This window comes from Salvelinus fontinalis, unplaced genomic scaffold (genome assembly GCF_029448725.1).
Source record: "Salvelinus fontinalis isolate EN_2023a unplaced genomic scaffold, ASM2944872v1 scaffold_0313, whole genome shotgun sequence".
NCBI classification, from domain to species: Eukaryota; Metazoa; Chordata; class Actinopteri; order Salmoniformes; family Salmonidae; genus Salvelinus; species Salvelinus fontinalis.
Genome location: NW_026600522.1, coordinates 77,388 through 93,222, shown reverse-complemented (window position 1 = coordinate 93,222; position 15,835 = coordinate 77,388). Strand labels below are relative to the sequence as shown.

Genomic DNA, 15,835 nt, shown 5'->3' with positions numbered 1-15,835 from the left:
TCCCTTGCCAATAAAGCCCCTTAAGGATCCACCCCTTTTGTAAATTTTCGCCTAAAATGGCATACCCAAATCTAACTGCCTGAAGCTCAGGCTCAGGACCTGAAGCAAGAATATGTATATTCTTGATACCATTTGAAAGGAAACACTTTGAAGTTTGTGGAAATGTGAAATGAATGTAGGAGAATATAACACATTAGATCTGGTAAAAGATAATTCAAAGAAAAAGACATGCGTTTTTTTGTACCGTCATCTTTGACATGCAAGAGAAAGGGCATAATGTATTATTCCAGCCCAGGTGCAATTTAGATGTTGGCCATTAGATGGCAGCAGTGTATGCACAAAGTGTTAAACTGATCCAATGAACCATTGCAGTTCTGGTCAAAATGTTGTGTCAACACTGCCCAAATGTGCCTAATTGGTTTATTAATCACTCTTCAAGTTCATAACTGTGCACTCTCCTCAAACAATAGTATGGTATTCTTTCACTGTAATAGCTACTGTAAATTGGACAGTGCAGATAGATTAACAATAATCTAAGCTTTCTGCCAATATCAGATATGTCTATGTCCTGGGAAATGTTCTTGTTACTTACAACCTCATGCTAATTGCATTAGCCTATGTTAGCTCAACCCACGGGGGACCCACCGATTCTGTAGAAATTGAAATTGAATTGAAATTGAATTGAGAGAGAGAGAGAGAGTGAGAGAAACATGGGAACGGAGAAAAAAGCTAGACAGAGGAGAGAGAGATAGAAACATGATTGAGGACATTGAGAGAATGACAGAAGATACAAAAGAGAAGAGGCAGAAACATGTCCTTGGGGCCAAAGATGGAGGGAACGGGTCGGAAGGGGGTCATTTCACACTAGACTAGATCATGTGACAGCTGGACCTGAGGGGATGAGGCGACGGAGGGATGAGGGAGGAAGAGGGGGAAGAGTGTCGTAAGAGTCTCCCTCCCCCGATGGCTTGTGAGTGTGAGCAATTAAAGGTGAGAGAATGGGGGGGGAGTGGTGCTGCTAAGACACACACACACACACACACACACACACACACACACACACACACACACACACACACACACACACACACACACACACACACACACACACACACACACACACACATAAACATAAACCTACCCACCCAACCCTCCCACCTCCCCACACGTACCTCTGTGACATGATCTTGAAGGCGTCAGGCAGGTAACACTGCACGTTCTCCATCTGGAAGGGGTCAGCGTCACAGATCTTGTCGTCCGTGCGGCCGTAGTTGGCCGTCTCAATCATGATGACATCACTGCCAGGGCAGCGCAGCTCGATGGGGTATCCCTCGCACGCCAGCTCTCTACGCATCAGGCCGAAGGGCATCGCTGACCGACTCAGAGCTACAGCAGAGAGAGAGAAAGAGAGAGAGAGAAAGAGAGAGAGAGAAGGAGAGAACGAGATAGATAAAGTGTGTTATTGACAATGTAAGTGCATGGTATGAAATAGGAGGGAAATCATATAAACAAACGGCAGACATACCACTCTCTGTAGAATAACAGAAACAGCATAAAGCAAATGGCTAGGTAGAGAAAATGCTAGTCATCATGTACAGTAGCAGAAAGACACGGCCTTAGAGCAGAATTTGTATTTTTACATAGCAGTTAGAATGTAACATAAACACAATGAGACAAACATCTCAATTCACAGAGGACACAACTAAAAACAGTTTAGCCAGCCTCATAGACAGAGAGTGCAAGTAGACGTTGGATCCTAAAAGAGCACTTCCAGGACAGGCCTGCCTCCCAAATGGCACCCTATTCCCTATAGTACACACATTATTTTTAATAGGTAATAGGGTGCCATTTGAGACACACCCCAGCTCTCCCAATCATGATATTTACCCACTCTGAGAGGCAAACTGTTCAACTTTCTGGCTTGTTCCATTAACAGACTCCCACACACACAGCCAGCAGCTCAATCCCCACCACTCGGACACGCACGCGTCTGACGCACAGCTCTGAAATAGAATGTCCTCACTTCACGCCTGCCTTCCAGCCGATGTCAACATTACACCTGAGTAGGGATCACCTCCATACGGAGAGGGAGAATGAGGGAGGGAGAGGAGGCAGAGGAGGAGACAAGAAAATACATTGAACAGAGAAGAGAAGAGGGCCTGAGAGAGGGAGAGAGAATCTCACCCTAGCCTCAGGCAGGGCCTCTCTGTACGAGGGCTGGCAGGCCCCTAGGCTCCCTCCCCCCCCTGTGTCATCAGTCCGTTTGCCATTTGTACGCCCACTCCATGCAATCAGAAGACTGAGAGGACAGTTAGGAGAGAGAGAGCTGGCGCGGCAGACAGAGAGAGGGGGCAGCCAGGGTAGCGGGGGTTAATCGCTGTGCCAGGGCTGAGAGGGCCACAGACATGCACAGAGACACTCTCCCTCTCCTCTATCCGCCTCTCCATCTACTCCATCTCTCTCTCCCTCTCCTCCATCCGCCTCTCCATCTCTCTTCATCTGCACAAGTAGGCTTTCTAACGGCCTCTGCATTCAGACCTTCAACAAATTCAGTCCTACTCAGCTCACCACAAAATGGCTGCAGCCTTGGCATGTACTCCACAAAGTCCAGCAGGTAAGCTCCAAAAAAATGCCGTATTGTTAAGTTTAGAAGAATGAAAATTGAGGTGCTTGTATAATTGTTCCGCATTGAACAAAACTTGATATAGTGCCATTCATCAAGCCTTGGGCCTGCATGCAGCTCCCCCTATAGGTCAATGGTGAAAATGCACTTGTCTTCATTTCATTTTGGGTCGTTGCTTCCCCTGAGTTGGATCTATGTGGCCCTGCATTTGCTGTTTTCTCACCCGGCTGGTATGTTTTGACAGTGTGTTTAAAAGTGCAAATGAAAACATCTTCACTTGAACTTGATTGGTCAACTCTCCCAGCCTTCCTCCATCAATTGACATCATTTGTATATTTGAGTTGCTGCAGTTCAGACTTGTGGCTCTCTCACCTTGCCCACTCTGAGAGCTGCAAAAACTGAAAATCAGTCACCAAAGATAGGGGATAAAATTAAAAAAGACTAAAAAGCAAGAATGTTGTTCAAATGTGCTCAACCAGGCGGTTGATATGTCAGTAAAAGGTACTATAGAGTAAGAATATGGTAAATAATTGTTTATTAAAAATACTTATTTGGTGAAAAATATTATTGAATGGATGTCAAAACACTATATTATGCAACATACATTGATTAAACAATATTTCATGCCCCTTGTGGTAAATTAATCAATATTCAGACTAAAGAACGCCTATAAAATAATGCCTTTAATTGTAATAAAAAACTGCACTCAAATTGTCACATATCTGAAATTGTAGTCTGAACATGTGGAAAACATGATGGAGGAATATGGATAAATTGAAATGTAAGAAAAGCATTTTGGGGGACATTGTACTATATTCCACACATTCCACACATTCCACACGCATTCATTTAAATGTAATTCAATATTTATGTTTGGACACACAAAATGATCAAAATTTGTTCAAATTTGCCATCAGTCCTCATATAAAGTGATACTGTGAGATTCAGATGAACTCATGGATATGACTTCAAACTGTTTGTCTCTGTGTGACATATAAAAGAAGTGCGAGGTAGTTGTACGGGCCAATAGGAACTGGTGTTAGCTCAACGACTGGAAGTCTACAGCTACATACGGAACAAGAGATGTGCTTTTTGTGGTGGGGAACTAAGCATAGCCTCCCCTCAATGAAAGCTGGGTTTGTATCCTGCCCAATGCATTCACCAAGTAGCCAAGCCAATCCATAAAGGGTTTTGATTGTGAGACAACCCTGAAATAAATCTTAATCATCAAATACTTTTTTAAAGATCACATTTGGGAGCAGCAAAACAGTGAGCGGACATTCTCATGTGTCCATACGCCCATCATGGAATGAGAAATGTGATGATGCCGGTGACCCTCGTATTTACAAACATAGTTTACCTGTAACAATTTCTTGTTAGGGGTTCAAGCAGCGAAGCTGCAAGAAACCATATTGTACTTGTTGGTTCCCCAGCAGTGAGCTCCCTTCTCCTACTCAAAGAGCTTAAGAGAGTTGTAGCGCTTCCCAGACATAGCCCACCTGTAAATAGCCCATCCAACTACCTACCGCATCCCCATATTGTTTTAATTTACTTTTTTTGCTCTTTTGCACACCAGTATTTCTACTTGCACATCATCATCTGCACATCTATCACTCCAGTGTTAATTTGCTAAATTGTAATTACTTCGCTACTATAGCCTATTTATTGCCTTACTCCATTTGCACACACTGTATATAGATTTTTCTATTGTGTTATTGACTGTACTATTGTTTATTCCATGTGTAACTCTGTGTTGTTGTTTTTGTCGCACTGCTTTGCTTTATCTTAGCCATGTTTCAGTTGTAAATGAGAACTTGTTCTCAACTGGCCTACCTGGTTAAATAAAGGTGGAAAAAAAATTCTCACTATATTGTCTAAACATGTCTCCCTCAATAAGTCTGTCTCATTCTACCTGTTGATGTTTCAATGGTGCCAAGGATAGTTCCAGTTTGTATATGCTCTGATGTTTGCCTCTCTATTTTACATTTTTACATTTAAGTCACTTAGCAGACGCTCTTATCCAGAGCGACTTACAAATTGGAAAGTTCATACATATTCATCCTGGTCCCCCCGTGGGAATTGAACCCTGGTCCCCCCGTGGGAATTGAACCCACAACCCTGGCATTGCAAGCGCCATGCTATACCAACTGAGCCACACGGGACCGTGTGGCATACCAGGTCGGATTCCAGCAACATGTGCTGTTTGCGCTGTTTGGGTCCTTCCACTTCTACTACATCTAAACAAGGCAAAGGTCTGGAATTAATAAGAGGCGTGTTACAGCACTATAGCAGACTTTTAAAGATCATTTATGCTTGAGCCGTCATGCGTAGTGTTTCCTGTGAATTTGATCTCTGCAAACATCTGGGAAAATGCCTTTAAAAGGCTCCTAGAGAGCAATAGTAATGGTGTCTTTTTGTAGGCACTAACGCAGGCTAACACTGTCATGGCTCGCTGGCCAAAGCTTATGGGGAAATGAATGTTTTTTTGGGAGGGATTCAGGATAAACGCTGAAAATAAGGTCTGTGGTAAACACAGACATAGGAGATCGGATACGTGTTATTCTATGAGATAATCTTCATCAGCTAACATAACTTTTTGTGAATTTTGAAGCATTTATGTAATCAAAAGAAGCAAAAAGCTAACGATGTGCTAACATGTAAAAAAATAAAACTACACCTCAGGTCGCGTGCCTTTGACATTGAGCTAACCGGCTTAGCTTATCTTATCAGGCTTAGTTTACCTTATCAGGCTTAGCTTACCTTATCAGGCTTAGTTTACCTTATCAGGCTTAGCTTACCTTATCAGGCTTAGCTTACCTTACCAGGCTTAGCTTACCTTTTCAGGCTTAGCTTACCTTAGCAGGCTTAGTTTACCTTATCAGGCTTAGCTTACCTTATCAGGCTTAGCTTACCTTATCAGGCTTGGCTTACCTTATCAGGCTTAGCTTACCTTATCAGACTTAGCTTACCTTATCAGATTTAGCTTACCTTATCAGACGGACCCAAAGTCTCCTCTAGACAACATCGTTAGGGAAATGATAAAATGAGCACCTTCCCGCTGAGGAGATATGGTTGCAGCCTGGAGCAAAACAATATACCATCGTTGCATTTTTGTTCAAGCTGGTAAGCAGTAAGCTAACTAAGCTAACTAGCTTTTAGGCGGACTAGTGTAGCATAGACTAGTTTGCATGGTTGGCGTAGTGACGTGAAAATGCTTGCTACTAACGCTGAAGTTCATGTTCCCTGACAGTTAGCGACTCATTAGCAAGTGACTTATTTTGAGAACGTAAAGGCTTTATAATTCCTAAAGGTCATGTTAACTGACTGTTATCACCTCATAGAACAAAACATAGAAGATATCCTAAGCTTGTGTTAACCTCAGACCTTATTTTCAGCGTTTATCCCAAATAGGAATATCAAACGAACCAGAGGTAGAAAATGATCATTCATTTGTGTTATTTAGGACTATAAGCTGGCAAGCGCTATTGTCGACTGTCTAGCGCGCTGCGCTATAACTCCACATGGGTTGAATCCCGGCCAAAGTCCCATTGCCCATTCACCCATTCCTCTTTTCATATATTTTATTAATGCAAGACAAAACACGCAAGCTTTGTATTTAACACACCACTTTGAAAGTGAGAGTATCAACATTTTACTGGGATTTCTGATGGATTGTCATCATTGTTGAGATTGTTGCATATTTGTAACTATATCAGGTTTTGTTAAGCGCGAATTTCAATGCTTCTATACCAAAGTGAATAATTTTGGAGCTTACCTAGTGGACTAACAGTCAGAGCTCAGAGGCAGAGGGACTAGAGTTGGCAGGGGAGCTCTCCCTGGTGATAAAGGACAGCCAGTACATATGAGTGGAGTTTTACACTGCCAGCTAGACAGATAACTGCTGTCCGTGGTGCTGAAGGAGTATGACGAGGATACGTCTATAGAAATGCATTTGGAGAGCAATAACCATTGGAGTCTGGCTATGGTTTGTTCTACATCAGACAGACTAGAATAACCAATGGAGCTAGCAATGCATTGCGCTACATCAGAGTGACTGCAAAGTCTATGGGAGGGAACAGTCCATGGTACTGAAAACAGAATGATAGGTAGTGAGTGATAAGCTCTTTACAACCTTGAATCAACAGAGGGAACATTTTACACATTAAGTCTGCCCCTTTCTTTGATCGGTCCCATTTTCTCAATTTACCTCAGAGTCAAAGCTAGCTATCTCCAACCAACCCGATTTGACAAGAGAGATTTAAAAAGCTGCTGCTCTCCTCACCTACTTAGCCCTCTTATACTCCCCTGACCAGACTGTATTAGCAGTTGAGAAAGGCAGGATGGCGAAAAGCTGGGTTCTATGCTGGCTTATTGATATAATTAATTAAAATGAATGAAAAATGACTGAATAAAGCATATAAACAGGCTGTATTCGAGACTAGATGGAACACACAGAACAGAACAGGCCTGATGATGAGGCTCTGGGTGAATTAGATTTCAGTCTATCCATTCAGGAAATGTGCCTGTACGGGTCAACGTCAATGTCAGTCATTTCCAGAGATGCTGTGTAGCTGCAGCTACATGACTCACTGCACTGAGACTAGCTCATATTTCTAAACGTCACCCATTCATGCAGCTGCATCACTTGGGTAATGTTGTGTCAGTGTGTAACTAAGGACATTAAGGCTGAATAGCCAGATCAAATTTATTTCAAATCCTTTATGCCTCACCAGCATAATATTTCTTCGTAGCGGCCTTATAAAAACACACCCAGACAAAGACAGCAAAAACACATTCGTATTAGGAACACAGGTGGCTCACACTCTCTCACTCTCTCACTCGCTCTCTCATAAACATTCTAATAAATGCATGCATAGTCGCCCACACACACACACACACACACACACACACACACACACACACACACACACACACACAGTGCAGGGTATCTTTACTTTACTATTTATATTTTGCACAAATTTTACTTTTACTTCACTACATTCCTAAAGAAAATATATTTTTACTCCATACATTTTCCCTGACACCCAAAAGTACTCGTTACATTTTGAATGCTTAGCAGGACAGGAAAATTGTCTAATTCACACATTTATCAAGATAACATCCCTGGTCATGCCTACTGCCTACTGCCTGATTTGGCAGACTCACTAAACACACATGATTCATATGTAAATGATGTCTGAGTATTGAAGTGTGCCCCTGAACATCCGTAAATAAAATAAAATGAAAATCGTTCCGCCTGGTTTGCCTAATATACGTCATTTGAAATGATTTATACTTTTACTTTTGATACTTATGTATATTTAAAACCAAATACTTTTAGACTTTTACTCCAGTAGTATTTTACTAAGTGACTTTCACTTTTACATTTACTATCACAGTTTTTTACAATCGCTAGGAACCATTTCTCAACACTTAAGTCACTTTTTCAAAACTCTTCACACAGTTCTCCTAACCAACGTTCAGCTTGGCACAGCAGTTCATTTCATATCCAAAATTAACTCAAACCACCAAAACACCTCATACATGTCTCAAATCAACTTGTTCTTCCATAACACTAGCAAAGGTTGTCACCCAACAAGCACACTTTGTCACTCATAAAACAATGACCTAAACAATACTAACAACAGGTAGCATTACACAATGTTTCGTTAGTTAAGTTTCTTTACAAAACAAGAATGACACCTCTCTACTGTTTAGAATTCACTGCAGGATATGTTACAGGAATGAATCAGACATGATGCAATATGCTTCAATATGTTTTATGTCATTTTATGGCATTGAGTGATTCCAAAATACAATCATTTGTATATACACCATCTACCGATACAGATACAGTTGCAATGCTAGTCAACCTTGTCTTCTGCATCTGGCCACAGGTTCTCATCCACATCACATCTTATGTCATCTTGGGCAATACACCTAGGAAATAATATTTTGGCATGCCTGGTCCATCCCTGGCAATCTTCTGCAGATATGTCCAGGCATCCAGCATTCATTGTGTCCAGGAGGGACATTTGATCATGTGGATGGTGGTAATAAACCTTCCACCTTCATGAGGAAAATAATTCCTCTATGCAGTTGAGGAATGGAGAGTAAGATGATGATCATGATCATGATTTATTACATGATCAATTATAGTGGCCCTAATCTCATCTGAGACTACAGCTCGTGATCTTCCTCTCAGTCTTCTTCCACCACGCATACGTACTCCTCTCCCTCTCCCAGCCAGTCTTCTTCCTCTGTCAGCCACTTCTCTATCTCTGGCTGGGTCCATGTTTACATTTCAGTACAGCATTATTCCTAAGATGTCCCCTTTTGTATAGATGGTAATGTAATTAAAAGACAAACACCTGGGTAGGTGTTCAGCTACAATGGGAATCAGCTGTGGTTGGTCTAACTGTTTTGATAGTATTTCATTTTTTAGATTTGGAATATATTTCAATAATGTATTACTTAAGAAATGTAGCAAATTGCTGTCTTATTAAATGTTGTGTTATGTTAGGTTTTGAACTTAAGTTTAACAGTTTTGAAAAGAGTATGTAAACATGTGCAAATTGGCCTGTAGGTACTTAGAGTTTTGGTGGTGGTTGTGTCTGAGTGAGAAAATAATTAATGAAATGTGAAATATGTAATCATTGAATGCATTTTGTGCCAAAGCAATGAAAAATGATCCACAGTTTTAGCCCACTGCTGTTGTGTTCACTGTGTGAAGAGTTTTGAAAAAGTGACCTAAGTATTGAGAAATGGTCCTAGTGAATATAAAAATCTATAACATAACTTACTTTTACTCAATTATGACAATGAAAATTGGGTGCTTTTTCCACCACTACACACACAGACACACACACACACACACACACACACACACACACACACACACACACACACACACACACACACACACACACACACACACACACACACACACACACACACACACACACACACACACACACACAGTAACCCCCCCCCACTCACACCTCTGACACAGTAGGACTAGTGTATAGTTCAGTATAGGATCCCTGTGGTGTAAGTACACATCTCCATACAGCTGGCCAGTGATTAGATCATTACACAGTGGTGATCAGGAGAGCAGAACTGAGCCAGAACGCAGGAGTCCAGACCCCATTCCCCTCATCACACTGTAGACATTATACAGAACAGAATGGAAATGGGACATTAAACCACACTGGGTGGCCACATCAAATATATATATATCTGTTTCTGTCATAGCGTCATTCTGATTTGACTTGCTAAGATCAGGGTGAATTCCATTTGAACTCAATAAAGAAGACGGGTTTAAATTACATTCTTAGATTGAACATTTTATTTTATTTGGGGCTATTTCAGTTCATGAATTGGAATGGAATGGACCACCCGACAACCCTGATACATACAGTAAAGTAGTTTAGTAGTCATTCAATAGACCTTTGATTATGTGGAAATGTGATTACAAAGATGACGGAGAGCAGATTTTTATCACCGAGTATGTGTGCGTGCATGCGCGTGTGTGCGTGCAAGTGTATGTGTGTGTCTGCGAATGAGTAAATATGTGGGTCTTCTGGGGGTTTGATGTGATAAGCCAGCTTGCTACAGGCTACATGTGTCCTTCACTCTGCAGGAATCCATCACTGGTTCTGGGCCTCTTCAGCCAAACACCCAGTCATCTCTTTCTGTAGGCACAGTTAAACTATTTGAATTGGAGCGTCTCTCACAGCAACCACGTAACAAAGGTTGGATTAAAAACATTGATACACTACAGAATGTGAGCAATGACTTACATAGTGTAATGTGCACTCAGACACAATGAGTGTACAGTTAACTGGCTGGTGGAGGAGAGTAGTGTATAGTATTTACGTTAAAGTCCATTATCCACATATACTAAGAAAAGACATACAGTATAGCTGACAAAACAACATGTTAGTACAGAACAATGTACATAGAAAACACACTTAAATACACGCAAAAGTACCCTCGACCTTCCAAATACGCATGCACGTACACACACACACACACACACACCAGGCGGGTGAGGGAGGTGTCATGTCACTCCAGGGCGGCTGCTGTTAGTAAGGATCAGACTGGTGGCTCCATAATGGGACCAACATACTAATGAAGAGTGGAGGAGAGAGAGAGAGACAAGTCTGATTGGATTTGACTCATTATCCGAACAGTGTAATTAAAGCCTGGGGTGCAGAGGGGACACTATAGGTCTCAGATAATAACACAGACACAGTGACTCACACGCTGACACTGCAAAAACACAGACACACAAGGTCTTTGACAGATGGAAGGGCGGGCAGACAGACAGACAGACAGAGATAGTCAAGGAGAGATTTAATCAAACTTAGAGATCTAAAGAAACTGGAAAATATAAAACTTTCTGACTTTATCTACATATTTACATTTACATTTCAGTAATTTAGCTGATGCTCTTATCCAGAGCGACTTACAGTAGTGAGTCCATACATGTTTGTACTTTTTTTAGCGTTTCACATTTTGGTACTAAACATTTTGGTACTACACATTTTGGTACTACACATTTTGGTACTACACATTTTGGTACTAAACATTTTGGTACTAAACATTTTGGTACTACACATTTTGGTACTACACATTTTGGTACTACACATTTTGGTACTACACATTTTGGTACTACACATTTTGGTACTACACATTTTGGTACTACACATGAGACTCTTTCAAAGTCAAACAGTTGGGAATCCAATTGAAGCAGCTTAATTTTGACCTTGGGTGTGATGCCACTGACAGACATTCTGTCTATGTTCATTTTTTGGGACTGATTCAGGGTGAACCTCTGGCCTTCCAGGCAGACACTGGACAGACGCTGTGATGGTGTGTGTGTGTGTCTCAGTGTCTGCCATTGAGCCTCTTTAGGAGATTATAGAATCCCAGGCCCCAGGGCAGACTGTCTGGCTGGCTGGGCCTCCATGCGATAAGCCTCTCTCAGCCCGTCTGTCTGTCTGTCTGTCTGTCTGTCTGTCTGTCTGTCTGTCTGTCTGTCTGTTTGGGCCTCCATGTGATCAGCCTCTCTCAGCACTTCTGTCTGTTTGGGCCTCCATGTGATCAGCCTCTCTCAGCACTTCTGTCTGTCTGGGCCTCCATGTGATCAGCCTCCCTCAGCCCGTCTAGCTGTTCCAGCGGTCATCATCTCGTAATCACCCTGCTGCTCATTAGTATTAGCACTGTAGCCTAGCGTATTAGCTAGTATAATATGGTAGAGTAGCTAGCGCCTAGTTAGAATTAGCACTGTAGCTTAGAGCTAATCTAGTTGGCATTATATTGCAGCCTAGACTAGTCTTAGTTAGCATTATCACTGTAGCCTAGAGCTAATCTAGTTAGCATAATAATGCAGCCTAGACTAGCGCCTTAGTTAGCATTGACACTGTAGTCTAGCCTTTCAGTTTTTCTAGATTAGCCTCGGCCTAAAGTCTCTCATGACTTCTAGGTCAGATACTCCTGGTGAGATTGTGTGTTACAGTCATTGATTAGAGGAGACAACTCTTAACATGGAGAGTGGGTGATCTTCCTTTCTTTAAATACATAATCTTTGTTAGCACATTAGCATAATGCCTAAGCAGCACCAGTTAGCGCAACGTGACGGGCCATGACAAGCATGGAAGAGAAGAGAAGAGCTCAGGCACAACGGCCACAGCTGTCACATCCAGCCAGCGCTCAACCAGAGGAGTCGAAAGCTGGGAGGACCGCAGGGCGACATGTAAACCTCGCTCCAGAGCCAGGCCGAGACGAGACAGGACAAGATAGGACGAGATGAGACAGGACAAGATAGGACGAGAAGAGACAGGACGAGACGAGACAGGATGAGATGAGACCAGACTGAATGGGGAGTCACCAGTCATGCCATGGGGTCAAAATACAAAGCAGCGCAAAATGACACACATCCACTCTGAGCAAGCCTAGTCAACCAGAGAGAGAGAGAGAGAGAGAGAGAGAGAGAAACCATCACGAAGAATGTAACAACAATGGACCTTTATATGCTGTAAAGACACAAGGTCAGAGAAACAAAGTAGAGGAGAAGAAAGAAAGACAAACATACTCTCCCTCAACTGGGAACAGTCATATTCCTGAGCCTCTCCCCTCATCACAGCCTTTCTTTCGATGACTGCAGCGCCCCAACACTCCAACTGAACCCAATTACAGCACACACCAGAACATTACATCACCCAAAGAGATGAAAACACACACGCACACGGACACACACAGGCACACCTGCATGACACACACACACACACACACACACACACACACACACACACACACACACACACACACACACACACACACACACACACACACACACACACACACACACACACACACACACACACACACACACACACACACACATATTCACACATGCTCACACATACATATGCACACACTACTGTGCTGAACACACTCTCCCTAACCCTCAACCACACATCCTCCACCCCTAGCAGCCCCCTCACGGCGTACACACACTCTCTCTAGCTAGGGACCTGACTCCAGCTCACATCCAGCATCTCTCTCCAGCTAGGGACCTGACTCCAGATCACATCCAGCATCTCTCCAGCTAGGGACCTGACTCCAGATCACATCCAGCATCTCTCTCCAGCTAGGGACCTGACTCCAGCTCACATCCAGCATCTCTCTCCAGCTAGGGACCTGACTCCAGCTCACATCCAGCATCTCTCTCCAGCTAGGGACCTGACTCCAGATCACATCCAGCATCTCTCTCCAGCTAGGGACCTGACTCCAGCTCACATCCAGCATCTCTCTCCAGCTAGGGACCTGACTCCAGCTCACATCCAGCATCTCTCCAGCTAGGGACCTGACTCCAGATCACATCCAGCATCTCTCTCCAGCTAGGGACCTGACTCCAGATCACATCCAGCATCTCTCCAGCTAGGGACCTGACTCCAGATCACATCCAGCATCTCTCTCCAGCTAGGGACCTGACTCTAGATCACATCCATCTCACTCTTATACTAGCGGGGTCTGGACACGCACGCACGCACGCACGCACGCACACACACACACACACACACACTGGGACTCTCTTAAAGAGTGAAGTAGAGGCAAGACAGGACGTGCTCAAACTGTCAATTCCACGTCACAGCCAGCCCTGGCACCACAGCCTAATTATGCAGTAAAACAGCCACAGCAGGCGAAACAGCACCGGTCGGACCCAAAATAAAATGCAGACAGCCCAACAGAAACAGAACAGAGCAGGAAACTATCCTTATCTTCCCCAGGGATGGGAGCTATGCTACAGCTACAACACTATACAGTAGACACTGACTCAGACAGACCCAGATTCAGATAAATATAGCAGAGCTGGAGAACCCAAGGTAGAGCAGGGAAGGAAGGACTGAGGCACTGAGGAGAGACATTTTTCATTTACATTTTAGTAATTTACCAGAAGCTCTTATAAAGAGCGACCTACTGCAGTGAGTGCTTACATTTTAAACATTTAATAGAGAGAGAGAGAGAGAGAGAGAGAGAGAGAGAGAGAGAGAGAGAGAGAGAGAGAGAGAGAGAGAGAGAGAGAGTGAGAGAGAGAGAGAGAGGGAAAGACAGAGAGAGAGAGAGAGAGAGAGAGAGAGAGACTTATTGGAGACCAACTGTCAGTAAGATGAGTGTCATCCAGAGAAGCGAGTGTCATCCAGAGGCCTCTTAGGAGGGATGAGTGTCAAGCCCTGCCACTGCATTAGACACTTCATTAACCTTGTTGTATGTGTGTGTTGGTCCATTTGCGTGCTTACAGTATGGGAAGCGATGAAAACCGAGATTAATCATTCTCCTCTTTGTGTCTTACTAGATGTTGTTTATATATATACTGTACATCTCCTTCTGTCCTACCTCTTTTCCTCTTCCATAGTATCCCTCCATCCCCAGCCCAATGTGATCCATCTCTCTAAATGTGTCCTCCCATTCCTCTACACGTGACCCTTCCCCAGTCCCTCTCGCTTTCTTTTCTCCTTCAAGTTCTGACCCTTCACCCTCAGTCTTCCCTACCCTGAGTCTCCCCAGTCTACCCTCAGTCTCTCCTATCCTCAGTCTCCCCTACCCTCAGTATCCCCTATCCTCAGTCTCCCCTACCCTCAGTCTCCCCTACCCTCAGTCTCCCCTACCCTCAGTCTCCCCTATCCTCAGTCTCCCCTACCCTCAGTATCCCCTATCCTCAGTCTTCCCTATCCTCAGTCTCCCCTACCCTCAGTCTTCCCTATCGTCAGTCTCCCCTATCCTCAGTCTCCTCTATCCTCAGTCTCCCCTACCCTCACCCTCCGCTACCCTCAGTCTCCCCTATCCTCAGTCTCTCCTATCCTCAGTCTCCCCTACCCTCAGTCTCCCCTATCCTCAGTCTCCCCTACCCTCAGTCTCCCCTATCCTCAGTATCCCCTACCCACAGCAGTCTCTCCTACCCTCAGTCTCCCCTACCCTCAGTCTTCCCAATCCTCAGTCTCCCCTACCCACAGCACCCTCCGCTACCCTCAGTCTCCCCTATCCTCAGTCTCCCCTACCCTCAGTCTCCCCTATCCTCAGTCTCCCCTACCCACAGCAGTCTCCCCTACCCTCAGTCTCCTCTACCCCTCAGTCTCCCCTACTCTCAGTCTCTCCTACCCCCAGTCTCCCCTATCCTCAGTTTCATGGCCAATGATTTCAAGTCTGTATGTAGGCAGCAGCCTCAATGTCAGTGATGGCTGTTTAGCAGTCTGATGGCCTTGAGATAAAAGCTGTTTTCAGTCTCTCGGTCCCAGCTTTGATGCACCTATACTGACCTCGCCTCCTGGATGGTAGCGGAGTGAACAGGCAGTGGCTCGGGTGGTTGTTGTCTTTGATGATCTTTTTGGCCTTCCTGTGACATCGGGTGCTGTAGGTGTCCTGGAGGGAAGGTAGTTGCCCCCGGTGCAAACCGCACCACCCTCTGGAGAGCCCTGTGGTTATGGGCGGTGCAGTTGCCGTACCAGGCAGTGATGCAGCCCGACAGGATGCTCTCAATTGGGCATCTGTAAAAGATTGTGAGGGTTTTAGGTGACAAGCCACATTTCTTCAGCCTCCTGAGGTTGAAGAGATGCTGTTGCGCCTTCTTCACCACACTGTTTGTGTGGGTGGACCATTTCAGTTTGTCCGTGATGTGTACACCGAGGAACTTAACACTTTCCACCT

General features: G+C 44.0%; 1 protein-coding gene across 1 annotated transcript in view; it reads right to left on the bottom strand.

Moving 5' to 3' along the window:
* The window catches only part of LOC129845465 (adhesion G protein-coupled receptor L1-like), a 118,233-nt gene that overhangs the window by 71,670 nt on the left and 30,728 nt on the right, over positions 1–15,835 (bottom strand). The window contains exon 2 of the mRNA XM_055913409.1: positions 1,173–1,386. Within this exon, the coding sequence (XP_055769384.1) occupies positions 1,173–1,386 (214 nt within the window). The remainder of the gene's footprint in view (positions 1–1,172; positions 1,387–15,835) is intronic.